Raw genomic sequence first — 26987 nt, 5'->3', positions numbered from 1 at the left:
TGCAAAAAATTTCTTCTGCGCAAATTTTTGACAGGCCATGTGTGCAAAAAATTTCTTCTGGGCAAAATTTTGTGCTTCTGTGCAAAGTTTTGTGCACACGGTGTTTCACCGTGTGTGCGGGGTTTAGGATCTGCGTGTGCGCGCACACGCACACAGCTTAGAGGGAACAGTGTATGGCTTTTTGACTGCTTATATGTCAGGAGATGATGATTTCAGTCCATTACTACAAAATCTACTATTGCTTCTAGCACTTGCTGGTAGTCTCAACAGAAAGGGCAAGAACTGAGTGATCAAGTCAACTGTAGTTAATTATCTTAGTTATCAAGTCAGCTTAGTTAATTATCCCTAGATGTGTTCCCTCCAAGTCAGATATGAGGTTCCTACCTTGTCTGGTTTTATGTTTGTTTTAGGCCTAATTCTAAGAGGTGTTGAGCACTGAGGTTCTCATTATTATCAGGATTACGCCATTCATAATGACCATGTAAATTCTTCAGGGCAGTGCTCCAAATGCCCTGCTCCCATTCAACTCAGTAGGGGCTTTCCCAATGACTTTAGTAGGAGCAGGTTAATAAACCAGTATTAGAGCTGGCTGAAATGTTCTGAATGAAATGTTCTTTTTGTTGAAACCCCCCCCCCTTTTTTTTTTGCAAAACTATCAACCTTCTCCATTTTTTTTATTTTTTGCCATTTTAAATCATTTAATCAAAGTGCTTATTAATTTACATAACTACTTTGATAAAAATATTGCAAAAAATGACAAAAGGATCCCTGTTAAGCCCTGCAAAAGAAAAAAAAAACTTCTTTGAAATTTCACATTTTTTCAGAATTGTTTTGCTGCATTGTTGACCAGTTCCGATTATTTTTATTATTAATAATAATTACATAGTGGGATGGTGTCAGGAAGCCTCATAGTTTCTCCATTATTGAGGGGGAAAAGAGGGGAGAGGGGGTTGAAATGGGATATTAGCCCAGCTGTGATGCATTAGAGCAGTGGTTCCCAAACTGGGGTTCACAAAATGTTACAGGGGGTTCTCAGGGAAAAATTCCCTAATGGCAGACAGAGCTGTCCTTAGAGACCCCAGGCACCATGGGGCCAGCAGCCTGGAGCCCCTGGACTTCCAAGAGCGAAGCAGATCAAAGCAAGCATATCTATCACACTGAGGAGATTTAAACTTCAAGACTCCTTATAAGAAATGGAAAGGGAGGTGGATATTTTTTGCTGTTTTTAAAATTAAATAGGCAGCTAGTATTGTTTTTAAAATTATTATGAAGAACAGGTTTAAGCTTTGTTTTAATGTGTCGTTTACCTGGACTGCTCAAGACCTGAATGCTTGTGGAGGAGAAACTGTTTGCGTTGGCTTCTTAAATACCTTCATGCTGTTTCACATCGGATATTCCTTGATGAAACATAGGAGCCTTGTCTTATTACAGGCTTATTCAAAGTGATACAAGATACCAAAGTGAGATCTTGGAAGAGTGTTGCTGTTTTCATAATGTAATAAAACTACTGTAATGATAAATAATAATTAATAATAAATCGTGTGTAATAAGCATGTCATAAAAACAAATTGTATATTTCCAAGATCACTGCTTTTATAATTTATACTCAGGTAAAGGAGAAAATCCCCGGAAACATTCATTTTTTAGGAGCTTTGGGTTCGCCGGACTTGACATTTTCGTGAAAGGGGTTCACAGGCTGTTAAAGTTTGGGACCCACTGACCTAGAGTGAACTGAGACAGGAAAATCAAAGGCTACCAGGCGCCCCCAGAGCTGGAAGTGTGGCCTGGTGGGCAGCGAAATCCGGGGTCATAAGCCCAGGGCTAGATCTCAGGCTGTGGGGCAGCCTGCGAGGGGGCAGGGGCGATGTCACAGAGAGGAGGGAGAGGGTGAATACCGCTAAGTGACGACCACAGCGCCCCTCCACAAAGGGGACGGGGCGCGGGGGCTACAAACACTGCTACCCGCCCAGCCCCAGCTCTGCGCTCCCTGCTGCCCCCGGGGTGGTCTCCCCAAGGAAGGGGGGCGATGGCAGCCCAGGCGCTCGCCAGCCCCGGCGCGGGAGGAACCCGCTGCTGGCTGGGAGGAGGCGCCGTCGCTAGGGCAGGGCGCTGGTAAACTGAGCCGGCCGCTCCCCTAGCGACAGGCTCCGGCCGAGCCTGCCCGGTGCGAGCGGCGGGGCCGGGGCTGCCCTGGCCTCCGGGCCCTGCGTGGGGGATGGCGGCGGGCGGGGCCCCCAGCAGCCCTGAGCCCTCCATGGGCAGACACAGACCCGCCTCCGAGCGGACTCAGGTAACGGCCCCGGCATGGCCCTTCCCCGCCTCCGAGACCGACCTCCGCCCCAGGCCAGCAGGGCCCCCCCGAGACCGACCCCCCCAGGCCAGCAGGAGCCCCCCCGAGACTGAGCCCCCCTCCGAAACCGACCCCCCCCAGGCCAGCAGGGCCCCCCCCGAGACTGAGCCCCCCTCCGAAACCGACCCCCGCAGGCCAGCAAGGCCCCCCCCAGGCCAGCAGGGTGCCCCCCCCGAGACCGACGCCCCAGGCCAGCAAGGCCCCCCCCAGGCCAGCAGGGTGCCCCCCCCGAGACCGACCCCCGCAGGCCAGCAAGGCCCCCCCCAGGCCAGCAGGGTGCCCCCCCCGAGACCGACGCCCCAGGCCAGCAGGGCCCCCCCCCCAAGACCGACTCCCTAGGCCAGCAGGGCCCCCCCCCCCCGAGACCGACGCCCCAGGCCAGCAGGGCCCCCCCCCCCAAGACCGACTCCCTAGGCCAGCAGGGCCCCCCCCCCGAGACCGACCCCCGCAGGCCAGCAAGGCCCCCCCCAGGCCAGCAGGGTGCCCCCCCGAGACCAACCCCCCCGAGGCCAGCAGGGCCCCCCCGGGACCGACCCCCCCTCCAAGACCGACCCCCCCCAGGCCAGCAGGGCCCCCCCCGCTGAGACTGACCCACCAGCAGGGTCCTCCCCCCTCTGAGACCAACCCCCTCCCCTCCTAGACAGACCCCCAGGCCAGCAGGACCTCCCCCCCGCCCCGAGACAGACCCTCCCCTCTTTGAGACCGACCCCCCAGGACCCTTCTCCCGCCGAGACCAACCCCCCGCAGCAGGCCCCTCCAAGACCGACCCCACCAGGCCAGCTGGGCCCTCCCCCCTCAGAGACCGACCCCCCCCCCCCCGCCCCGTAGGGCCCTCCCTCCTCAGAACCTCCTCTTCCCCACCCCCCCAAAGTCCTCCCCTGCCTTCAGAGATCAACCCCCTACCCTGCACTCAAAGACCAATGCTCCTGCCCGGTCCTTCCCCTGCCCTCAAAAACTGATTCCCCCGCCCCCGCAGGGCCCTCCACACACACAAACCTCCCTCTCTCACCCTCCAATACTCCCCCCCCGGGCCTTCCCCCCTCCAGACCAACACTTCCCAGACGCCCCTCTGCCTTAGAGACACCCCCCCCTGCCCCGCTGGAGACCCCCTCCACAGAGATACCTCCCGCAACCACACCCTGATGCCACCTCCACCCTCAGAGACACCCCTCCACCCATGATCCAATGGCTGGAAGTTGAAGCTAGGCAAATTCAGACTAGAAACATGGTGTAGATTTTTAACAGGGTAATAAAACATTGAAACAATTTACCAAGGGTCATGGTGGAGTCTCCATCACTGACCATTATAAAATCAAGATGGAATGTTTTTCTAAAATATCTGCTCTTGGGATTTGCCGGGGGGCGGGGGGGGGATTTCTATGGCCTGTGATATACAGGAAGTCAAACCAGAAGATCAAAATGGTCCCTTCTGGGCTAGGGATCTATGAATCACAAAGAGAGAGACACATACACACCCCAGCAGCCCATTCACTGTGCCTGGACACCCCAACCCATTCAGAGCTCCAGCAGGGAGCCTCTTTGCCCCACTTGGAGAAACACCCCCCAGCCTATCCAGAAAGACACCCCTGTACACACACTCCCTCTCAGACACGCCTCTCTTGGACCTTCCTGTGAACCCCCCTTCTGTGCCCCTATAGTATCCACTGCAGACAGGACCCCCTTTCCACCACCATCTGACATTTCCTCTACCTCCTAAGTCCCCTCTTTGGCAGACCCCAATTCCCCCTGCAGATAGTCCTTTCCAGACAGAGCCTTCCAGCCCTAGAAAGTCCACACCTAGCCACCCACCCAGCCATTCTCTGGAGGATCTGAATGGAATTTGCTTTTGCAGCCTATATCTTTATATAACCTAGATTTCTATAAAGCAAATAGATACACAGAGCTTCTATATCCAGAACATTATGTACATAGTCTCCTTTCTTACCAAAGCACTGGTAATCTGAAGCTACTGCTGTGGAACCAAACTGATTTACAAAAAGAAAAGGAGTACTTGTGGCACCTTAGAGACGAACCAGTTTATTTGAGCATAAGCTTTCTTGAGCTACAGCTCATTTCATCGGATGCATACTGTGGAAAGTTTAGCAGATCTTATATACACACAAAGCATGAAAAAATACCTCCTCCCACCCCACTCTCCTGCTGGTAATAGCTTATCTAAAGTGATCACTCTCCTTACAATGTGTATGATAATCAAGGTGGGCCATTTCCAACACAAATCCAGGTTTTCTCACCCCCCCACACACACAAACTCACTCTCCTGCTGGTAATAGCTTATCCAAAGTGACCACTCTCCTTACATTGTGTATGATAATCAAGGTGGGCCAGGCAATGGCCCACCTTGATTATCATACACATTGTAAGGAGAGTGGTCACTTTAGATAAGCTATTACCAGCAGGAGAGTGGGGTGGGAGTAGGTATTTTTTCATGCTTTGTGTGTATATAATAAGATCTTCTAAACTTTCCACAGTATGCATCCGATGAAGTGAGCTGTAGCTCACGAAAGCTTATGCTCAAATAAATGGGTTAGTCTCTAAGGTGCCACAAGTACTCCTTTTCTTTTTGCGAATACAGACTAACACGGCTGTTACTCTGCAAACTGATTTAATCACTGTTGCATGTATGGTTTAATATTCATGCCCCTCACCCTCAATCCTGTCTCTGTTTCTAAAGATTAACAATTTCTCACCCTAAGTTTTTCCCCTTCAGGACATTTCTCATTTGTTGACTAGCGTCTTTAAGAGCACGTATACTGCAGATGTTATAGGGATGGACACTGGAACAAATCTGATCAAGTCCCGTGGAGGAGACAATCTCTATCATGAGAAGTTTGTGGAGGAGCTGCAAAAGGTAAAGCAAATAAACAAAAAACAGAGGCAATTTTCAGAGCTGTTCTGAGATTTAGCAAAATGTTTGTCAATGTTAATTCAGACCTCCCAGGATTTTTTTTCACAATGGTTTCCTAGAATCGCAACGAGATTTTCATGAGCAGTTTGAATGCTAGTGGCAAATACCCTTCTTAAGACCAATTTTGCTTGTGGAGCCTCTCATCTCAATATGTATTAGCCACCTGATGCTCCTAACTGTTGTTCTGGGAATTTTTTTCAGATGTGAAGTAAAAAACAATTCTCTTTAAAGTTCCTAAAGCACTATCTGCTTTTACCCTACATTCTCCCTGCAGTTTCAAGTGGATGTGATAGTCTTCTTACTATCCTTCAATAAATTGTTGTGTAGTGTTGTTGTATGCTCTTAAGGAGCTGCTGAATGGAGTGAAGTGATCCTTATATAACCATTTCCTACCTCACTGGTGGGTTGTGATACATAATTCATTAATGTTTGCAAAGCACTTTTGAGACAAAAATGATGAAAAAAGCTATAGAAGTGCAAAGTATTTTTTGTAATCCTATTGCTTCAGTAGGTGCTGAGCGAGAATAGGAGACGAGATCACTGTTAAAATGAACAGATATTCTGATTTTGGCAACAGATGTTAATTTTGTAGGCACCATCTATCTCTTCGTACTGTTCACAGACTCATAGATGATTCGTGCCTCCCCATATTGGGGGGGCACAAATCTAAAGGGAAAGAGACATGACCGCACCATGTGTCTCCCCTGCTTGGTGCCCCAAGCCCTGTGCCCAGCCTGGGACCTCTGCACTCTCCCCGCCCCACCAACATTATCTGCAGGGGGGGACTCTGTCCTTCCCCCGCTGTGCCTTCCCCCCTCCCCAGCATGTTCGGCTGCTCTCCCTGGGAGCCGGCCCCAGGCGGGGAGCAGGACGGAGCCATTTCTCACGCAGCTGAAGCTGGCTACTGAGGGTCGCTGACTCTGTGCAGCGCAGCAGCTGCCCGAGAGATCCTGGCTGGGGAGATGGTAGCACCTGGGCCCGACTGCTGGGGATAGGGGCTGAGTGAGCCGGAAATGTGCCTGGGGGGAGAGGGGATTCTGGCTCACTTGGCCCCTGTCCCTAGCAGCTGGGCCTAGCTGGGGGGCGGCCTGCCACCTTCCCAACCAGGCTCTCTCAGGCAGCCACTATGCCGCACAGAGCAGTGACCCTGAACGGCTAGCATAAGAAGTAGCTGGTTCTGCCCCTTCTGCTTCCTGCCCAGGCCCGGCAGCCACAGTCAGAGGCCGAGCATGCCAGGGGACAGGGGCAGTGGGAGAAGGATAGAGCCCCTCTCCTTCCCCATGCTGGCAGCCCATGCAGAAATCTGGTGTGGCACCTGACCCTGCATACCCCACAACACATCACCTATGCACAGACTGCAAGACAGACGAGCATGAATTTCAGATTCTATATTTTTCTCCTGAATTGAGTTTCTTAAGAAGGTACCAGTGAATGGAGTCTGCTTTTTCTTGACAATATCTGAGTAGTGTGTTTGAATGATCTCTCCTCAAACATGGACATCTTGTCATTTAAAGTAAGATGCTTCCCAAAAGAAGTACCATATATACTCGTTCAGAAGCTGAATATTTTTGGTAAAAAAGTGACACATCAAAGAGTGGGGGTCGGCTTATAAACGGGTCTACACCAAAATTTGATGATTTAAAACTCTATGAAATCATTGAATTGAATATCTAATACATTGTCGTTTTGTTTACCTGGAGCGTCTGCAGGCACGGAGCCCCTCAGTTCCCTGTGGCCACGGTTTGCCGTTCCCAGCCAATGGGAACTGCGGGAAGTGGCACCACTTCCCGTAGCTCCCATTGGCTGGGAATGGCAAGCCATGGCCACTGGGAGCTGAGGGGCTCCATGCCTGTGAATGCTCCAGGTAAACAAAACATCCTGACCCTCCAGCGGCTTACCCTGATGGGCCGGGAGCCAAAGTTTGCCAGCCCCTGAAATATAGGGTCAGCTTATGAAAGGGTCATACAGTTTTTACCATTTTTACTTATCCCTCTTGGGGAGGAGGTGTCGGCTTATAAACGAACCGGCTTATGATCGAGTATATGCGGTAGTTAGCATTAAGATAAACCATGTTATCAGAAAGTTATTTAGATTTTCTTTTAAAGTGGGTGGTGCTCTATCCATCTGAGGAACGGGTACAATATGTGCTGTATATTCAGTGCAAATCAGAGCTTTACAAAATCCACTTTCCAGCTTGCTATTGGAGAACAGAAAACTTACAAGTTAGAGGTGGGTGAAACTGAGCTATCAATTCACTTTTAACTGCAGATTTTAAGCTTTCAGGTTTTGAAGGGTTTTTAAAAGTTGTTTTTAGTCCTAAATCTGAACAGATGTGCAGTCTTTCTGAGTCTGTAGACAGGTAATCTTAAAACCTCTCTTGTTGGAGCAGCTGTGGAATGAAATCAACAAGACTTGGGTCATTTTCACGGCTGATATTCAAAACCAGTAGGAAAAAATGGATGATGAATGCTATTTTGTTGAAACTGAAATTTTCTCAGATCCAAGATGGAATTGGGGGATCAGGGAAGAAGGACAGAGAGAGAAGAATAGTCAGTAGCCTACTATTTAGGACACTCACCTGGGATGTGGGAGACTTGGTTCAAATCCCTGCTCTGAATCAGTGAATTAAAAAACTTTCTAGTAACTAGGGGAGAGAGAACACTTTAAATTTAATCATATACCTGATATAGTATCTGGAACACAAGCAGGGTCCAAGCATAGCACCTTCCCTCTTTCCAGTAGCAGAGGTTGAAGGTCAGGCTTCTCAGTAGGGTATTGCCCCTGGAATTCATTGGTAAAGGGGCTCCTTTCGTCATATCTGCCTCTGATTATAAAGTTTAGTGATCTGACTGGTAGGCATCTGGTAAATGTTTCAAGCCTCACCACAAGTTAAATGTTAGAAAATAATGCATTCTCTTCTGAGAGTTTATTCTTGTAAAGCAAAAACATTCTAGCAAGACTTCAGAAAGAAACAGAAAACATTTATTTTTCTATTACATGTACTGAAATTAGTAATAATTTGTGATAGCTAAAAATATATTTATTTATTTACATTCACCAATCTACGTGCCAGATTCATACTGAATATAACCATCGACTGACAGAAGTTGACATAGTAGAAAAGCACATCATTCAGGCAAGAGCTCGAGCAGCAGCAGCAGAAGAAAGGGCTCTGAACATGTTGAAGGTAGATGTTGGGGAGGACTTCCACAACATTGGATTGCCACCAGGTGAGGTTTCTGGGAATGTTACCTATCCCAGTACACATTTATGGGATCTGGAGCCAAATTCAATGCTTATTTAAGTCAATGGAAAGACTCCCATTGACTTCAGTGAACTTTTGATCATAATGCCAGGGTTTAATACCACTTATACTAAAAGAGCAGCTCTGAGAAACTGTAAGGAGAGAATCAAAAAGAAAAAAATTAATCTTACATAATAAGAAACTAATTGGGCAGGTCATTTTCAATGCCTGAAACCTGCCATTAATGGTTCTATACCTTAACTTTGTTGCAAGCATATATAAACAGCTGTACAAAAATCATTAATACAAATGTCTTCACAATTGCCCTGTTGATAAGTGTTATTACAGGCAGGGAAACTGACACAGAGATTAAGTGATTGGTCCAAGGCCCCAGAGCCATGAATCAGAACTGAATTTAAAATTCTGGAGTTGTTTGATTCAAGTTCTGTGCTCAGTTTACAGACCATATTTCTCTCCAAAATACTTCATTGTAGTGATGTGAAGGAGAAACAACAGAAATGTGGACCAACCATTGTTAGTGTATCTTAAAACACCAATCTTTTTGTTTGTTTTTGTTTTTTTTAAATATTGTAGTGAAGTCCTCCTTTCGATGGTGTGTGGATAATGACCTTCTCAAAAAACATAATTTAATCTGCCCTGAAGATTACATCACTGATAGAATACCCATTACCAAAGCACCTAAAGGTAACTTTTAAAGTAGAGACTAATACGGATTTCTGATAATGCTCTGAAGAATTAGACATGGATAGCCTGCGCATAATGCTCTGTACTTCTGCCTAATGAACAGAATCACGAAGGGCTTTACCAGATGAACACTTAGTTCGTGGCAAGCTGGGGTGTAAATTGACTGTGCTGTAGCCTGTTGTGCACTAGGTGTCCATGTAGACCATGTTGCTGAGCACTAACAGTTCTCTAGTGCACTTTAATGTACCCTGCTTTGAAATGGGAATAGATTAAGGAGGACGATAGACTGTTTAGTCTATGGCAACCGGCTCCACACAGAGATGTTGTGTGCTGCAGGCTAGTGTGAGGTAGATTTGCACCCAGCTTGTTGTGAACTAAGTGTTTATATAGACAAGCCCTAACATTTAAAGTACTAAGAATTAGCTTAAAGGACACAGTAAAGATATTACATTTGTAATATATTACAAAAATTCACCTTTCTGTGTAACTAATAAATTACTAAAACTGCAATTTGTTTTAAATATCAAATTTACTTTTCATTACCAATGCTGTTTGTTTATTTTTTTCAGCTCACTCACTTTAGACAGCGAATCTGTGGTGGTCAGTTTCACCCTGTGATTCTTCTGCATTAGCAAATGCAGCAGTATTTATGTGATAAACAGAGCAGACAAATAATTAAATTATTTAAATGAAAGCAGTTTTATTTTAAAAATTTGTTCTGATTAATCTCTGTGCCTTTGTTTTAGAGCTGATCAAAAATTTTCTAACAGAATGTTTTTCCATCTAAAATGCTGATTTGATTAAATTGAAATGTGTTATGAGAACATATTAATTTTGTCTGAAATTTTTATGGGAAAGTATCAAAACGTTTTTGATAATGTCAAAATATTTCATTTTTACTTTATCAAAACTTTTTTTCAATAAGGTGAAATGTTCCACTTTGATTTTATCATTTTCACACACACACATATATAAACAAAACATTTCAATACGGTCAAAATGAAATATTTCAGAACATTTCATTTTGCAAAAAAATCCGTGGTTTCTACTTTTTGTCCAAATTAAGGATGATATGAAATTTCAAATCTTGGAATTTCTTCAGTGTGAGAATTCCATTTTTTATCAACTCTGTTTATCCATTTGTAAAGTGGAGATAGTAACTTATCTACCTCAGAGAGGAGTTATAAGGCTTAATTAACTGTTTTTAGATCATATTAAGATCCTCAAATAAAGGGTGTTAAAGAAGTTGAATGCAGTGTTGTTGTAACTGTGTTGGTCCCAGGGTATTAGAGAGACAAGGTAGGTGAGGTAATATCTTTATTATTTATTTATTTATTTATTATTATTTTATTATTATTGTATTTTGATCATTGTAAGTTTGTCCTAAATGTTATCAGTATGATTTGTGATTGAAACAGATTAACCTACTTGTAACAAAATAAACTGTAAATATGGCGGAAACACTAGAGCACTTAAATATTTAGTTGTTTTGCTAACTCCAAGACCAATCTTGTATTATTAATAATTAGGGCTCTCAAGCAATTAAAAAAATTGATCATGATAAATAGTGCAATTAATCGCACTGTTAAACAATAATTGAATACCATTTATTTAAATATTTTTGGATGTTTTCTACATTTTCAAATATATTGATTTCAATTACAACACAGAATACAAAGTGTACAGTGCTCACTTTATATTTATTTTTGATTACAAGTATTTGAATTATAAAAAAAAAAATCGTAGGATTCAGTTCACCTCATACAAGTACTGTAGTGCAATCTCGTTATCGTGAAAGTGCAACTTACAAATGTAGATTTTTTTGTTACATAACTGCACTCAAAAATAAAACAATGTAAAATTTTAGAGCCTGCAAGTCCACTCAGTCCTACTTCTTGTTCAGCCAATCAAATTTGTTTACATTTGCAGGAGATATAATGCTGCCCGCTTCTTGATTACAATGTCACCTGAAAGTGAGAACAGGTGTTCTTGTCGCACTGTTGTAGCTGGCATCGCAAGATATTTACGTGCCAAATGCACTGAAGATTCATGTCCCTTCATGCTTCAACCACCATTCCAGGGGACATGCATCCATGCTTATGATGGGTTCTGCTGCATAACAATCCAAAGCAGTATTGACCCACGCATGCTCATTTTCATTATCTATGTCAGATGCCACCAGCAGAAGGTTGATTTTCTTTTTTAGTTGTTCGGGTTCTGTAATTTCCGCATTGGAGTGTTGCTCTTTTAAGACTTCTGAAAGTATGCTCCACACCTCGTCCCACTCAGATTTTGGAAAGCACTTCAGATTCTTAAACCTTGGTTCAAGTGCTGTGGCTATCTTTAGAAATCTCACATTGGTTCCTTCTTTGCGTTTTGTCAAATCTGCGGTGAAAGTGTTCTTAAAACAAATAACATGTGCTGGGTCATCATCCGAGACGACTATAACATGAAATATGTGGCAGAATGCAGGTAAAACACAGACCAGGGGACATACAATTCTCCCCAAAAAAGTTCAGTCACAAATTTAATTAACATGTTATTTTTTTAACAAGTGTCATCAGCATGGAAGCATGTGCTCTGGAATGGTGGCTGAAGCATGAAGAGGCATACGAATGTTTAGCATATCTGGTACGTAAATACCTTGCAATGCCAGCTACAAAAGTGCCATGCAAATGCCTGTTCTCACTTTCAGGTGACATTGTAAATAAGAAGAGGACAGCATTATCTCCTGTAAATGTAAACAAACTTGTTTGTCTTAGCAATTGGCTGAACAAGAAGTAGGACTGAGTGGACTTGCAGGCTCTAAAGTTTTACATTGTTTTATTTTTGAGTGCAGTTATGTAACAAAAAAATCTACATTTGTAAGTTGCACTTTCACGATAACGAGATTGCACTACAGTACTTGTATGAGGTGAATTGAAAAATACTATTTCTTTTGTTTATCATTTTTACAGTGAAAATATTTGTAGTAAAAATAATATACACTTTGATTTCAATTACAACACAGAATACAATGTATATGAAAATCTAGAAAAACACCCAAAATATTTAATACATTTCAATTGGTAGTCTATCGTTTAACAGTTTGATTAAAACTGAGATTAATCGCAATTAATTTTTTCGAGTTAATTGCATGAGTTAACGGCAATTAATTGACAGCCCTATTAATGTTTCTCTGCTTACAGTAAGTTTCTAAAATGAATACTTTTCTCCCTATTGCTCAGAAAATGTCAATACTTTTCTTTGAACTGCAGGAAAAAAAGAGCCTGACTATATCAAGGAGACGCTTAGTTTTAAACAACTCATTTCTAAAAGTCCACGGGATCAGAAACATACAGAAATCCCACACTTGAGGAAAACATTAGATAGTCTGCCAGATGTATCTTTATCCACCTTAACGCTGTCTTCAACTCCTGAGCCTAGACATCAGACTAAGAAACCATCAAGTAAGGTATATTTCAGAGATGCACTCTTTTTAGCCCATCAAACAGTTTAGGACTTATTGCTATCCCTGTAGAAAGAGGCAAGTCCTAGCACATTGCTATTTTAGTGTAAGTTGTTGCTTTCCATGTTGGAGAAGAGAAAAATACAGTAGTTTGCTGAGGGTGAAATTCTTTACTGTTACATAAAGCCTAAGTAATCAGGAATAGGTATTTTATATAACCCCCCCCCCCCCAAAGCTGCTGTATTTGACACTGAATTTTGCATCACACTCTCTGTTTGTTTCAAAGAAATCTAGCTCCTCTCACAAATCAGTCTGGAAAGATGATATGTACAAAGCGGATAGAGAACAAGACCGCGTTTACCTTGCCAGACTTGAGAACCGACATAATTGCCTGAAGAATCCCCGCTTTTTCCCACCAAATACTCTTAATGGAGGAAAATCTCTTATTTTTCCTCAGAAGAAGGTAGATCGAATGATAACAGGAAGAAAAGTGACATTTGATAAAAGGTATGTACCTTGACTCTTGATCCTGCAGAGAGTTTTGCTTTGGAGTTATTCTGGTTTTATACCAGTTTAGCCAAAACAGTATTTTCTCCTGTGTATCTTGATTATAATCATTCAGAAATAATATCTTGCAAGGTTTTTATAATTTTTGTTATTCATGCTTATGGATGCAATCAGGACATTCTTAAGGCATAGATAAATAACTGACAGTGTAAGAGCTCACTGAATATTTCTCAAAGTTTCTCCCATTATTTTATTTCAGTGATCCTCAGTCTGTTCCTGTATTTCTAGCTACCCCGCCCGCTGTTTTGTTTTCTGAGTATGAAGTTGGTCAGGTTTATGAGGTAACAGCTTTTTCATCTACAAAGAATTTATTCTACCTCTGAGAAACTTGATGTCTCTCCATGACTTTCATAGTTCCCCCACCCCTATGCAGACTTTCACATAGCTAACTAAACTTTCCTGAGCCTCATTTTCCTCTCTCTTTCAATCATCAGCAGAACTTCCCGCAAGGAGTACTAAGTGTGATCCTTTTCAACCTCAGGTTGCTTTTGTGTGACATGTCCTTTACTTCAGATGCTGACAGAAATGTTCAGTTTTCCCATTTACAAAATACCTACCTCCTAGGCGTGTTGTGAGAAGTAATTCACTGCTGTATGCAGAGTATTATGAAAATGAACAGTGCATAAGTGTTATTTGGTATTCTATTCTTTTTTAAACAAAGATGACTATAGAGCTGCAGAACCTGACTTCAGTGTGTCGCCATGTAAGAGTCATTCCTCCATCTACTTCAGCCTTTGCCATTGGGCTGGGTAAGTTGCTATACTATCTCTGAAGATGCAAAATTGTACAAGAACTAATTTGTCTACTTGAATATAATACATTGATTTTTGTGTGTGTCCCATCTACAATGCAATCCAGGTGGGCAGATCCTTAATCCCATAGAGTCTCATATCACTTCTTAGAAGTTAGAGGTTGTCTTACCTGTCTAGGACAGTCTACATGAAACTCCCAGACAGAAGTCTGAGACGCTAGTGGTCTAATTAAAAATGAAATGTAGGGAGATCAGACTGAAACAAAAGAAATGGTATGCATAACACATCTAGACGTAGGCTGTGTCTACACTACTGTGGTAAATCGATCTACACTACGCAACTCCAGCTACGTGAACAACGTAGCTGGAGTCGACGTTCCTTAGATCGAGTTACCGCGTGGTCTACACCGCGGGTGGTCGACAGGAAAAAATCTCCCATTGACTTACCTTACTCTTTTTGTCGGGGGTAGAATACAGGGATTGACTGGAGAGCGATCTGCAGTTGATTTGGCGGGGCTTTGCTAGACCCGCTAGATCAACCGCCAGTGGATCGATCTCAGAGCATTGATCCCTGCCGTAGTGTAGACCTGCCCTGAGACTGCAAAAACTCATCTAGGTCCTGATTCAATGCCCATTGAAATCAGTGTAAAGAGTCCCTTACTGCCCATTGACTTCAGAGGGAGCCATGGATATATAAGGACTGCAGGGTCAGGCTCTCTTATGGTCACACCATTTATGGCAAATTATCTAAGATAGCACATATTAAGAGTTCACTAAGAGCAGCTTTCAAAGGGCAGAATATGGTCATGAAAGCATAGAACAACTTTTGTATTTGAAATTTTAAATCACCTGCATTTTCTTTCCTAGGAAAATTTCCAGGAGAGGGTGGACTTGTCGCTCCTGGGATGACTTGCCAGTACACAATTCAGTTTATTCCTGAATATTTAGCTAATTATGAAGATTATATTCTAGTGGAGACGCAAGCACCATACTCTCTCCTAATCCCTATAGAAGCTAGGAGACCACCTCCTGTATTAACATGTAGGTGCAAGCACTCAATAGTTTCTGTTAAGCTTTAGGTCTCTGATTTTTAAAGGGCCTTGACTGTCTCCAACTTTATGGAGGATTGTAGAATAATGTTGCAGGTGCATTTCATACCACTTACGTGTCTAACTGTCTGATTTACATGCATAATCTGATTAATAGGCATTTAAATGCTGTAAAATACTCCCTTAATTATTTGTATCTGCCAAATTGTGCCAACAGTTATTTTCAGGGTGCAGAGCCAGAGGCCCAAAAATCTGAAGCCACTTTTGAAACTCAGATTCTATATATTTGCTATGTCCATCACTTCCTCAATTGTTAAACATTAAATATCTAGGGTGCTGTTTACTGCAAAACTCTCCTCTGAAAATATCTAGCCCAGCCTGTAATATCTCAAATCTCAATCTCAACTGGCATAAATCTGCATAGCTCAATGGAGTTATGCCTATTTATACGAGCTGAAGATGTGCTGTTTTTGTTAGCCATCAGTGATTTACTTTCCCCCAGCACAAAGCTCTTTTACAAAATCTTCTTTATTGTTATCAAAGTTTGACACAATCCTTAAGTACTTGGAGCTGGAAGCATCATTTAATATGGGAGAGTTATAGCAAGTTACAGCTCAAACTGCTGCACCTTTAAAGTAACCATTTAAAATGTTTAGCATCTTTAGAGTCTTAATAATTCATATTCAATGAGTCCATGTTTAAAGAGTAATTGATTAAATAACTATTTTTCCTGCAGTTAGCTTTCACTACATGCGTATTTTCCTTTGTTGTATTGTTTGTTGCAGTGCCTCGCATCATCAATTGTGGTTCCTGCCTTGTGGGGGGAGTAAAAATGACAGAATTTGTGTGCAGAAATGAAGGGTCCAGTAATGGAAAGTTCTGTATTATGCCAAAGAAAGTATGGCCACCTCCTAATTTCAGGGTAAGTGATTGGGAGGAACCATTGGACACAGTTTAGGTATCTCAAAGTATAAAGACTTTGTGGGCCATGACAATCAGCAGGGCTGGCCTGAAGTCATACATGCTCCTCTGTAAACTTCAAAAAAGGCCCCTTGTATCTGCCACTTGATTGTGACAATAGCACCCTTCCTGCCCTCTGCTCCCCCCAGGTAACCCAGAAAACCATGAGGATTTTCTGTCAATTAAGCAATGGTATATACCTTTGAGATTTATTAAAGAAGAAGAAGAATTATATGGAAAGAAAAAACTTTAATTGTCACAGGATGTCACCTACTCTAAATAGCTGGCTACAAAAACCCAACATGATCAATTTATTTTGTTTGTTCTTTTCACTTCAAGGCTGTTGCAACTATTGGTTTTGTGGAGCAAGGTCCATTTGGGATCCGACCTGCTGTTTTTGAGCTAGGTCCAGATCAAGCTATGTTATTAGAGGTCAGTAATTAGTGTTTAATATTTTGTACTTTACCAAATATATGAGCAATATAGGCCATTTTAAAATCCCTAAGTGTGATGCTTGGGGGGTTCACCCAGACCAGTAAGGGGTTGTGTCACTGCCTGCCCTATAGCCTTGGCTGCTTCTGTGCTGTGCAGCTTTGGCTCAGAGTCCTGACACCAGCAGCCTGCTTACAGCACAGTGGCCTCCCCCTGGCTTCCAGCAGCCTGGTTACTCCTTCCAGGGTGACACCAAGAGCCCTTCCAGTCCCAAGTCTACCTAAAACCATCTCCTCTGCAGTGTGCAGCCCCTCTCACTGTAGCACTAACAAAATCTTATCAAGTCGCTGCTCCTTTAAAGAGGCAGTACGCAGTACCAGCCTGTAAGTTTGGCTGAGGATTTTACTCTTCAGTTTGAAACACTGCACTTTGATATTTGTGTAATAAAAGAAGATTATATATTAACAAAGAACAGATATTTAAGTGATACCAAGTAAGGAATTGAGATAGAAATGGTTACAAATAAACAAAAGTAAAAATACGCTTCTAAGACTAAAACCTAACTCAACAAACTAGAGTCTTCTGTTCAAAGTAGATTTCTCACCACAGCTGGTCTTTCAGCATGGCTGGCCAGTCTTTAGCCAGGATCCAACAAAGCTCAAGCTCTTGATTTCTTTGTCTCCTCAGGTGAAGTGTGAGAAATTGGCTTTTTCTCTCTGCCTATATCCTCAAAGTTTATCTTTGTTTTCAAAGTCAAGAAGCCCTCCTGCATCCACCATGGAGTTGACGCCACATTAATTTTTATAGTCTCCACCACCATCATGATAGTTAAATGGTTATCTCCCCCACTCGTTAATTTGATGGCTTTGTTTATCTTTTATGTAAATATACTTCTGTAGGCTTTCTCTTTGCTCAGTTTACATTGGAGACACATTCAAGCAGGTGCAACCATATTCCTTTGTCTAGGGCAGGATGATTTAAGCCTTACTTGCCAAACACATTTTAAGAACATATTTCCAGCCTGTATTTATAATTTTTTGTATATCACCTGTACATATACATGTACATACATGCCTCTTGGAGGTCTCCCATGCATAGGAAGAATGCACTCACTAAGCCACCCATTAGGAGGCTGTAGTGTACACTCCTTTCTTTCACGTATGTGGACAGTGGTGAGGGGAGTGGTTCCATGGCCCTATCACCTTTCTATGCCTTTGGGGAGGCTTGTACTCCAGGAGGTGCTAGTGAGTAGCATTTGAGAGCATAGAGACTGCAATTATAGGTGCTTGTAAGGGGAGAAGGCTCCTGTGCCCTTCCAGCTCTGCTCACATATCCAGGGGACAAGCCCAGTCTGACCCTAATCAAGGGATCCTGTGTGAAGCCAGAGACAACAACAGTTTGAGATCACAGGAGTACATCCCTTACTGTAATGGAGAGAGTCAAATCCAAGAAAGCACTTTCCTTCACAGATTGCCTTGGGAAGGAAGGGCAATCTCTCCTCCTCTTTCCTTTTGGAGCATAAATTCCTTTGTTGCATGCCTGCAGATGCTTATGCTCCATTTTGGATGCCAGTTGTGCTCTTTTTGAAGAGGGACACTCCAATTAACATATAGATCTTGCTGATCTGTACTGCTTGCTTTGCTGTCCTTTCCCATTTTCTCAGATCCAGATTACACAGAGATCTTCTGCAGAGTGCTGATTGGTTGAAGGATGCATAGGGATGGATGAATAACGTTGATAATGATCTCTACATGCTATCCACACTCTTTTGCAGTATATTTATCCCATATTTAAGACTTGATTCTGCCCTCAGTTACATTGGTGGAACACCAGTGAATTCAGAAGGCCTACTCTTGATTTACCTCAAAGTAACTGAGAGCAGACTCTGAACATTAAAGACTTTTTATGACATATGTAAGGTTTTATAATTGATTAATTGATCGCTAGAGTTTTTTTGTAATGAACATCTCTGTATAGAAGTCTAAGAATTGTATGAAATTAATTATGGGCACTGCTATTTCACTGTGTGTAATCGTCTCTTTTAGATACTGTTTTCCCCCTCGTCTCCTGAAAACCTGAAGCAGACATTCACTATTGTTTGTGATAATTGCCAGATCAATGACATCACAGTTACAGGTTTGTTTCTAATGTGTTTTGAGATATTGTATAAAGCGGAAAGTACAAGGTGTTTTAAACATTTTTAAATCAATGGATTAATCAGTGTTTGCAAAGCATTTTGAAGATGTTAACGTCAATGTTCAATGTATGTTATTATTGTTACATTATTCTACTAAATGAAACATTTGGAATCCCAACTGCACTAGAAACATACCTCTTAACTTGATGCATGACGCTGGCCTTTAAACTATGTGAGAAAGTCCTATAATGAATCATAGAAGATTAGGGTTGGAAGAGACCTCAGGAGGTCATCTAGTCTAACCCCCTGCTCAAAGCAGGACCAACCCCAACTAAATCATCCCAGCCAGGGCTTTGTCAAGTCGGGCCTTAAAAACCTTTAAGGATGGAAATTCCACCACCTCCCTAGGTAACCCTTTCCAGTGCTTCACCACCCTCCTAGTGAAATAGTGTTTCCTAATGTCCAACTAGACCTCCCCCACTGTAACTTGAGACCATTGCTTCTTGTTCTGTCATCTGCTACCACTGAGAACAGCCGAGCTCCATCCTCTTTGGCACCCCCCTTCAGGTAGTTGAAGGCTGCTACCAAATCCCCCCTCAGTCTTCTCTTCTGCAGACTAAATAAGCCCAGTTCCCTCAGCCTCTCCTCGTAAGTCATGTGCCCCAGCCCCCTAATCATTTTAGATGCCCTACGCTACACTCGCTCCAATTTGTCCACATCATTTCTGTAGTGGGGGGCCCAAAACTGGACGCAATACTCCAGATGTGGCTTTACCGAATAGAGGGGAATAATCACTTCCCTCGATCTGCTGGCAGTGCTCGTACTAATGCAGCCCAATATGCTGTTAGCCTTCTTGGCAACGAGAGCACACTACTGTCTCATATCTAGCTTCTCATCCACTGTAATCCCCAGATCCTTTTCTGCAGAACTGCCGCTTAGCCAGTCGGTCCCCAGTCTGTAGCAGTGCATGGGATTCTTCCGTCCTAAGTGCAGGACTCTGCACTTGTCCTTGTTGAACCTCATCAGATTTTTTTTGGCCCAATCCTCCAATTTGTCTAGGTCACTCTGGACCCTATCCCTACCCTCCAGCATATCTACCTCTCCCCCCAGCGTAGTGTCATCTGCAAACTTTCTGAGGGTGCAATCTATCCCATCATCTAGATCATTAATGAAGATGTTGAAAAGGACCAACCCCTGGGGCACTTCCCTTGATACTGGCTGCCAACTAGACATCGAGCCGTTGATCACTACCCATGGAGCCCAACGATCTAGCCAGCTTTCTGTCCACCTTATAGTCCATTCATCCAATCCATACTTTTTTAACTTGCTGGCAAGAATACTGTGGGAGACCGTATCAAAAGCTTTGCTAAAGTCAAGGTATACCACATCCACCGCTTTCCCCATATCCACAGAGCCAGTTATCTCATCATAGAAGGCAATCAGGTTGGTCAGGCATGACTTGCCCTTGGTGAATCCATGTTGACTGTTTCTGATCATCTTCCTCTCCTCCAAGTGCTTCAAAATGGATTCCTTGAGGACTTGCTCCATGATTTTTTCCGGGAACTGAGGTGAGGCTGACCAGTCTATAGTTCCCCGGATTCTCCTTTTTCAAAGATGGGCAATATATTTGCTTTTTTCCAATCGTCCGGGACCTCTCACGATTCCCACGAGTTTTAGAAATAATGGCCAATGGCTCTGCAATCACATCAGCCAACTCCCTCGGCACCCTCGGATGCGTTGCATCTGGCCCCATGGACTTGTGCATGTCCAGCTTTTCTATATAGTCCTTAACCTGTTCTTTCACCACTGAGGGCTGCTCACCTCCTCGCCATACTGTGCAGCCCAGTGCAGCAGTCTGGGAGCTGACCTTGTCTGTGAAGACTGAGGCAAAAAAAGCATTGAGTACTTCAGCTTTTCCCACATCATCTGTTACTAGGTTGCCTCCCCCATTCAGTAAGGGTCCCACACTTTCCTTGACCAACTTCTTGTTACTAACATACCTGTAGAAACCCTTCTTGTTACCCTTCACATCCCTTGCTAGCTGCAACTCGAATTGTGCTTTGGCCTTTCTGATTACGCCCCTGCATGCTCGAGCAATATTTGTATACTCCTCCCTAGTCATCTGTCCAGGTTTCCACTTCTTGTAAGTGTCCTTTTTATGTTTAAGCTCACCAAAGATTTCTCTGTTAAAACAAGCTGGTCGCCTGCCATATTTGCTATTTTTTCTGCACCTCAGGATGGTTTGTTCCTGTGTCCTCAATAAGGCTTCTTTAAAATATAGCCTGCTCTCCTGGATTCCTTTCCTCCTCATATTAGCCTCCCGGGGATCCTGCCCATCAGTTCCCTGAGGGAGTCAAAGTCTGCTTTTCTGAAGTTCAGGGTCTCCAGTAGTTGCACCAGAAAGTTGTCCCCAACACTCTCCAAAAACTTCCTGGATTTTCTGTGCACTGCTGTATTGCTCTCCCAGCAGATGTCAGGGTGATTATAAGTCCCCCATGACAACCAGGGCCTGTGATCTGGAAACTTCTGTTAGTTGTCCGAAGAAAGCCTTGCCTACCTCATCCTCCTGGTCTGGTGGTCTGTAGTAGATACCCACCATGACATCATCCTTGTTGCTCTCACCTCGAAACTTAATCCAAAGACTCTCAACAGGCTTTTCTCCAGTTTCATACTGGAGCTCTGAGCAATCATACTGCTCTCTTACATAGAGTGCAACTTCTCCACCCTTTCTCCCCTTCCTGTCCTTCCTGAATAGTTTATACCCATCCATGATAGTGCTCCAGTCATGTGATTTACCCCATCAAGTCTCTGTTATTCCAATCACATCATAGTTCCTTGACTGTGCAAGGACTTCCAATTCTTCCTGCTTGTTTCCAAAGCTTCTGGTGTTTGTTTTACAGGCATCCAAGATAACTAGCTGATTGCCCTACTTTCTCAGTATGAATTAGGTGGCCAATGAGGGGAATTAGCAAGGGAGAAAACTTAAAATAATGTGTGATTCATTTCATTGGCCTTATACCATTTTGCATTGACTCAAGATTTGATATTTATGATATCAAGAATATACGGTGACAAATTGTAAAATTCCAGTTTTTGTGGGAAAGACATGCATTTGGGTTTGAAACGTGTTGTGGCATACCCAGTCTTAAGCTATGTAGGCAATTGTGTTATGTTTGCTAATTTAACCTTTTGATTTTTAACCTAAATGCTTTTCTTACCAAGGACTTGTAAATACTTAAGAAATTATATATAATTTCCAGGCTTCCTAATAATTTTATTGAAAAATTTGCAGCAGTGCAAAGGTTTTTACTATTTGCTGTAGTTGTTAATATACAACTCTTTTTTTTTAATTGGTTATTTTCTGTGATAAAGATTGGGGGTCAGATTCTCAATTGAACTCTCATAGCTCAATTGACTTCAGTGGAACTATGCCAGTTTACATCAAATCATATCTGTTTATACTAGCTGATGAGCTGGCCTTGCAACCCCAAAATGTGTTAAATACATAAGGAAACTATCTGTATATATTGGTGTAGATTGGCAGTGAAATGATATCATGAAGGTACTGTAGTCTTAGCACGTTGGAGCGCAGAAGGCTGAGGAAAACCCAGATTTATCAGTAGTGTCCATTGCTATAGGTATGGTCATGAATAAGCAAGCAGTGTGAATAAACTTAACTGCCATATGGTAAACAGCGATTCATATTTATTTTCTTGCAGGAAGTGGACAGCTGATAGCTTTAGAGCTTTTATCTGTCACTGGTGGAGAAAGTCACCCAGCCCCTGGTGAGCCTACAGACATAGCAGCACAGCACCTCATACGTTTTGACCCCCAAAATCCACATGCAACAACAGAGAAGAAACTCCTTATAAGAAACTCTACGTACGTAGCTGCTAGTAATATAATAGCACGTTAGGACTGTAGAGTGTTGTTTTATGACCTAATATGTGCTACACTCTTCTGTTAGACTGGGACAGCAAGAATCCCCTGGGTTGGGGAAATATTCGTGCAATTAATCAGCAATATGGATAAATGTTATTCTTGTTTGCAATAGCAGCCATGGGCACAATATACATATATCAGAGTGCTAAAGGCAGCCACAGATCACACTCCTGACTGAATGGCTGATCTGCTGCCGTATTTTGATACATTTTCAGCTCTTTATACTGTATCCCTCCAGCCCCAGAAGATTTGTAAATGGGGGAGTTGGGGACAAAATGCCCTTAGTGGGAACACCTAAATCTAATAGATTAAATTATAAACTCTCTTTGGGATAAGGACCACATCTTAAAGTGCATTTATATTGTGCCTAGTACAATGGTACCCTGATCCTGCTTGAGACCACTGGGCTTTGCTGTAACACTAATAATAATTAACAATATAATTAACAATAAGTTCAATATCTCTGATAACTGAAGTTAGAGGTTTGCAGATAACCAAAGCATCAATGGGCCAGATACTTACCTTGATTACATTAATGTAAATCCTTACTGACTGTATTGACTTCACTGGAGTGCAGAACCTGACATGGAAACTGTATACAGCAAAATGAAAAGTGACAGAGAATTGTGTTTGGATTTATAAACGACGGGTCAGATTCTCAACTAGGGTAAATTGGCAGAGCTCCATTGCTATTGTGATTCCCGCCTGTTGAGGATCCAGCATCACATTTTCTGTTCATTTTAATTGCACTGGCATGGTCACCACACTTTTATTGTAAAGCATTTGTATGAAACAAACCTATACTTTGTGAAACAAACTTGCATACAATGCAGTAGTAAACAGGTGACTATCAAGAATAGTTTTATAGTTTCTGTCATACCAGGCAGTATAAAAATTGCACTTGTTCTTTTAGTTTCACCTCATTTGCACTCAGAAATTAAAATATCAGCTTCCTGCCATACCTATTGTGTAGTGTGAGGTTTTAGATGTCACAGTGAAGTGGATTTTAAAGCCTATTAAATTACACAAAATTCCCCATGAAGCAACTCAATTAAGCAAGCATTCTTATTTACTGCTTTCTAGTTAAGTGGCATGATTGGCTAACAATGCATAGTCATTTACTTACATGTCAAGAGTCTAAGCCTGACCTCATTTTACAATTAAATATAGAAACCTACCTACATAATAGCTAGCAGTACAGTCCAAACCCACTGAAGTCAATGGGAGTGTTTCCATTGATTTCAGTGGGCTTTGGATGAAATTCCAGAAAGGGAAAAGTTTGATGTCAGCAAAGGCTACTTCTGTCACCTAAATGCTGCACTACATTATAGGTTAAGAAGGCTAGAATCACAGAAATGTAGGGGTGGAAAGGATCTTAAAATGTCATTTAATCCATCCTCCTGTGCTGAGGCAGGATTAAGTATACTCAGACCACCCCTGGTAGGTGTTTGTCTAACCTGTTCTTAAAAGCCTTCAATGATGGGGATTCCACAACCTCCCTTACTAACCTATTCTAGCTCTTAATTATTCTTATAGTTTAAAAGTTTTTCCTAATATCTAACCTAAATCTCCCTTGCAGCAGATTAAGCTCATTACATCTTGTCGTACCTTCAATGGACATGGAGAACTATTGATCACAGCCCTCTTTATAACAGCCCTTAACATATCTGAAGACTGTTATCAGGTCCCTTCTCAGTTTTCTTTTCTCAGGACTCAACATGGCCAGTTTTTTAACGTTTCCTCATAGGTCAAGTTTTCTAAACCTTTTACGATTTTTTTTGCTCTCCTTTGGTCTCTCTCCAGTTTGTCCACATCTTGTGCTAATAGCTTTTCAATACTTATATAGTTTATCGCAGCTTCCTTGTATTTTTATACTGTAACAATCTTCCTACACAACTCTATCAGTTTTGTGACTAGTAGAGATTTTCTTATGATCTTTAAGGAAAAGGATATTGTGGACTGTGGTACAATTTTATACTATGATCTTACAGAAAAAAATCTATCTAAATATTTGGTATTATAGTCTTTTTCTGTTTATTAATCTATTTCCAGTCATGTGGAACTTCCTTTCTACTGGCAGATAATGAAGCCTAATCTGCAACCATTAATGCCTGAAGAAACTGGGGACCTTGCAAAGGTCAAGTACCACCTAGATGTAGAGTCAGCTTTCTCTATAAATCCTAACCTGGGAATTCTGCAGCCCCACACTGATCACGAGTTTATTCTCACTTATGCTCCGCAGGAGGTACGGGTCAAGATTTCTTATTTCCTATAAATTCCAGCTGTGTATTTTTATGCAAGTCATAAAAACCTTGCTGTAGAGATTTTTGAATTAAGTTTAATCAACTGTTGTGATGCTGGGATACATAGTATTAAAAATCTACAGCGTTATTAAAGGAAAATATGTTTTGGTTGCAAAATATCGAGCCTGATTCTGATCTCAGTTTTATACTGATTCAGCTCCATTAACTTCATCTGAGATGCTTGAGATTTACAGTGGCATCAGAGCAGAATTGGGTTAGTGTATTTAAAAAGACTTGATCCAAACAGATTACAGAGTTGAGGGTGATTAGGGTCACATAACTGCCTAAACAGGAGTGGAATGTATTGTGGTTTAAGAAAGATCTTAATACAGGTTAATAGAAAACTGAATTAATAAATGTTTCATTAGTGAAAACATAAAATGACACATATTGCATTATTCAGATTACTGGTATTTATAAATAAGTGAGCTCTTTGTAACACATTACAGTATTAAGGTCCGACTGTATGTCATTCCTTCACACTATTAGCATAAAAGAAGAGCCATCTTTAAATTTAGTACTGCCAACAGGTACAACAGTGCCTCTTTTTCAAGCACTGTTTGGAGTTTGATGACCTCTGAATTTTGATATTAGTGGGATGGATAGACAAATACTTCAGCTGTTAAGGCATTAAAGTAATTTTATTCTTGATTTAGGGAAATCTCGCAGATATTTGTCTACAGTATGTAATATACTAGGGCAAATTAAAGGTAAAAGTCTGAATTACAGTAGAACCTCAGAGTTACGAACACCAAAGTTACAAACTGACTGGTCAACCACACACACCTCATTTGGAACTGGACGTATGCAATCAGGCAGCAGCAGAAACCTAAAAAAAAAGTAAATACAGTACAGTACTGTATTAAACATACACTACTAAAAAATAAAGGGAAAGTTTAAAAAAAAGATTTGACAAGGTAAGGAAACTGTTTCTGTGCTTGTTTCATTTAAGATGGTTAAAAGCAGCATTTTTCTTCTGCATAGTAAAGTTTCAAAGCTATATTAAGTCAATGTTCAGTTATACACTTTTGAAAGAACAACCATAACGCTTTGTTCAGAGTTATGAACATTTCAGAATTACGAACAGCCTCCATTCCCAAGCTGTTCCTAATTCTGAGGTTCTACTGTAACGAGTATTTTTCTTGTAACCATGCAATATAGTTGTAGTCCTTTAACTTTTAATTATAGATTATTTTGCATCCACTTTTCCCCATTTTAAATGTTCTTGATTGCGGGGGGGGAGATGGATACCTCAGCATAAATGATTTAAATTATGTCCTCTTTCATATAGCTGAAAGATTATCACAGTGTGATTCAAATTGTACTGAGGGACATCCCAGAGCCACCTAGGTAAGCTGAGAAGCAGTAGTGACATGCAACAGACACATAATAGTGTAATTAAATTATTAGCATTAAGTTTATTGGTGGTGGTTTATTTCTCTAGTGATTGTAATGCTTGTGAATGGTCCTGGATCGACAACGCTACATAATTTATCCACAGAATAGATAGCAGACAGCATCATTGCAAGCTTTCCCACATGCTTTAGTACTTCCCAGAGGGACCACCTATGTGGGCAGGAGGTAATTCAGTCTCCATGCCCATTAATTCCGTGGCCTTTCTGCTGAGACTACCAACAAGTTTGCCCATTATTGCCAGTTGTCATAGTGGTCTTTGTGATATGGATACCTGCTCAGTAGAAATTGAACTGGGATGACTAAACTCGTTTCATGTAGAAGGAAGGACGATTATATTTTCCACATTTGTATAATTCAAAAGAAGATCAGCCAAAAAATATTTATTGCCAGGGTTGAGGCCTGCCATGGAAAACTTCCTCTCAGACTCAGTTTGCTTGAGAAGGTTATGAGCAATTGCAAAAGAGACCTGTTATGGGAATTGGCAGTAGTAAAGTTTAGCTGCAGTGTACACTGCTCTCACCCATCAGTAACCCTCTGTATTTGCACTGCGCTTTTCACCTGTGGAGCTCAAAGTGCTTTACGAATATTAATTCTCACAACACCTCCATAAGGAAGGGAATGTTCTTATCATGATTTTTAGCTGAGGCACATTACAGGCCCACAATTCCACAAGTGGCCTGTAATTTTAGGTGCTTTGATTTTTAAGTGTCCAGTTTTAGACACCTGATGTTCAGAGGTGGTGAGCACCTTCAACTTC

At 42.1% G+C, this 26987-nt stretch overlaps 1 protein-coding gene across 6 annotated transcripts in view; it reads left to right on the top strand.

The window, feature by feature from the left end:
- The first annotated feature begins 2130 nt into the window (after positions 1 to 2130).
- DLEC1 (DLEC1 cilia and flagella associated protein) overlaps positions 2131 to 26987 on the top strand; it is a 54551-nt gene continuing 29694 nt past the window's right edge. For 4 of the 6 annotated variants that reach the window (XM_048837474.2, XM_048837476.2, XM_048837477.2 and 1 more), the window contains exons 1-15: positions 2131 to 2290; positions 5079 to 5219; positions 8350 to 8506; positions 9115 to 9225; positions 12483 to 12679; positions 12960 to 13180; positions 13440 to 13521; positions 13902 to 13989; positions 14859 to 15032; positions 15826 to 15962; positions 16340 to 16432; positions 18478 to 18568; positions 22289 to 22451; positions 24564 to 24756; positions 26106 to 26164. In XM_048837474.2, coding sequence (XP_048693431.2) covers positions 2216 to 2290; positions 5079 to 5219; positions 8350 to 8506; positions 9115 to 9225; positions 12483 to 12679; positions 12960 to 13180; positions 13440 to 13521; positions 13902 to 13989; positions 14859 to 15032; positions 15826 to 15962; positions 16340 to 16432; positions 18478 to 18568; positions 22289 to 22451; positions 24564 to 24756; positions 26106 to 26164 — 1982 coding nt within the window. In that variant the 5' untranslated portion in view covers positions 2131 to 2215. Of the gene's footprint in view, positions 2291 to 5078; positions 5220 to 8349; positions 8507 to 9114; positions 9226 to 12482; positions 12680 to 12959; positions 13181 to 13439; positions 13522 to 13901; positions 13990 to 14858; positions 15033 to 15825; positions 15963 to 16339; positions 16433 to 18477; positions 18569 to 22288; positions 22452 to 24563; positions 24757 to 26105; positions 26165 to 26987 lie in introns of those variants that run through there. The other 2 variants (XM_048837473.2, XM_075126030.1) reach the window with 2 other exon arrangements.

The sequence above is a fragment of the Caretta caretta genome, chromosome 2 (genome assembly GCF_965140235.1).
Source record: "Caretta caretta isolate rCarCar2 chromosome 2, rCarCar1.hap1, whole genome shotgun sequence".
Lineage (NCBI taxonomy): Eukaryota > Metazoa > Chordata > Testudines > Cheloniidae > Caretta > Caretta caretta.
The sequence above is the reverse complement of the archived record's forward strand: the minus strand, read 5'-3'. Positions and strand labels throughout refer to the sequence as shown.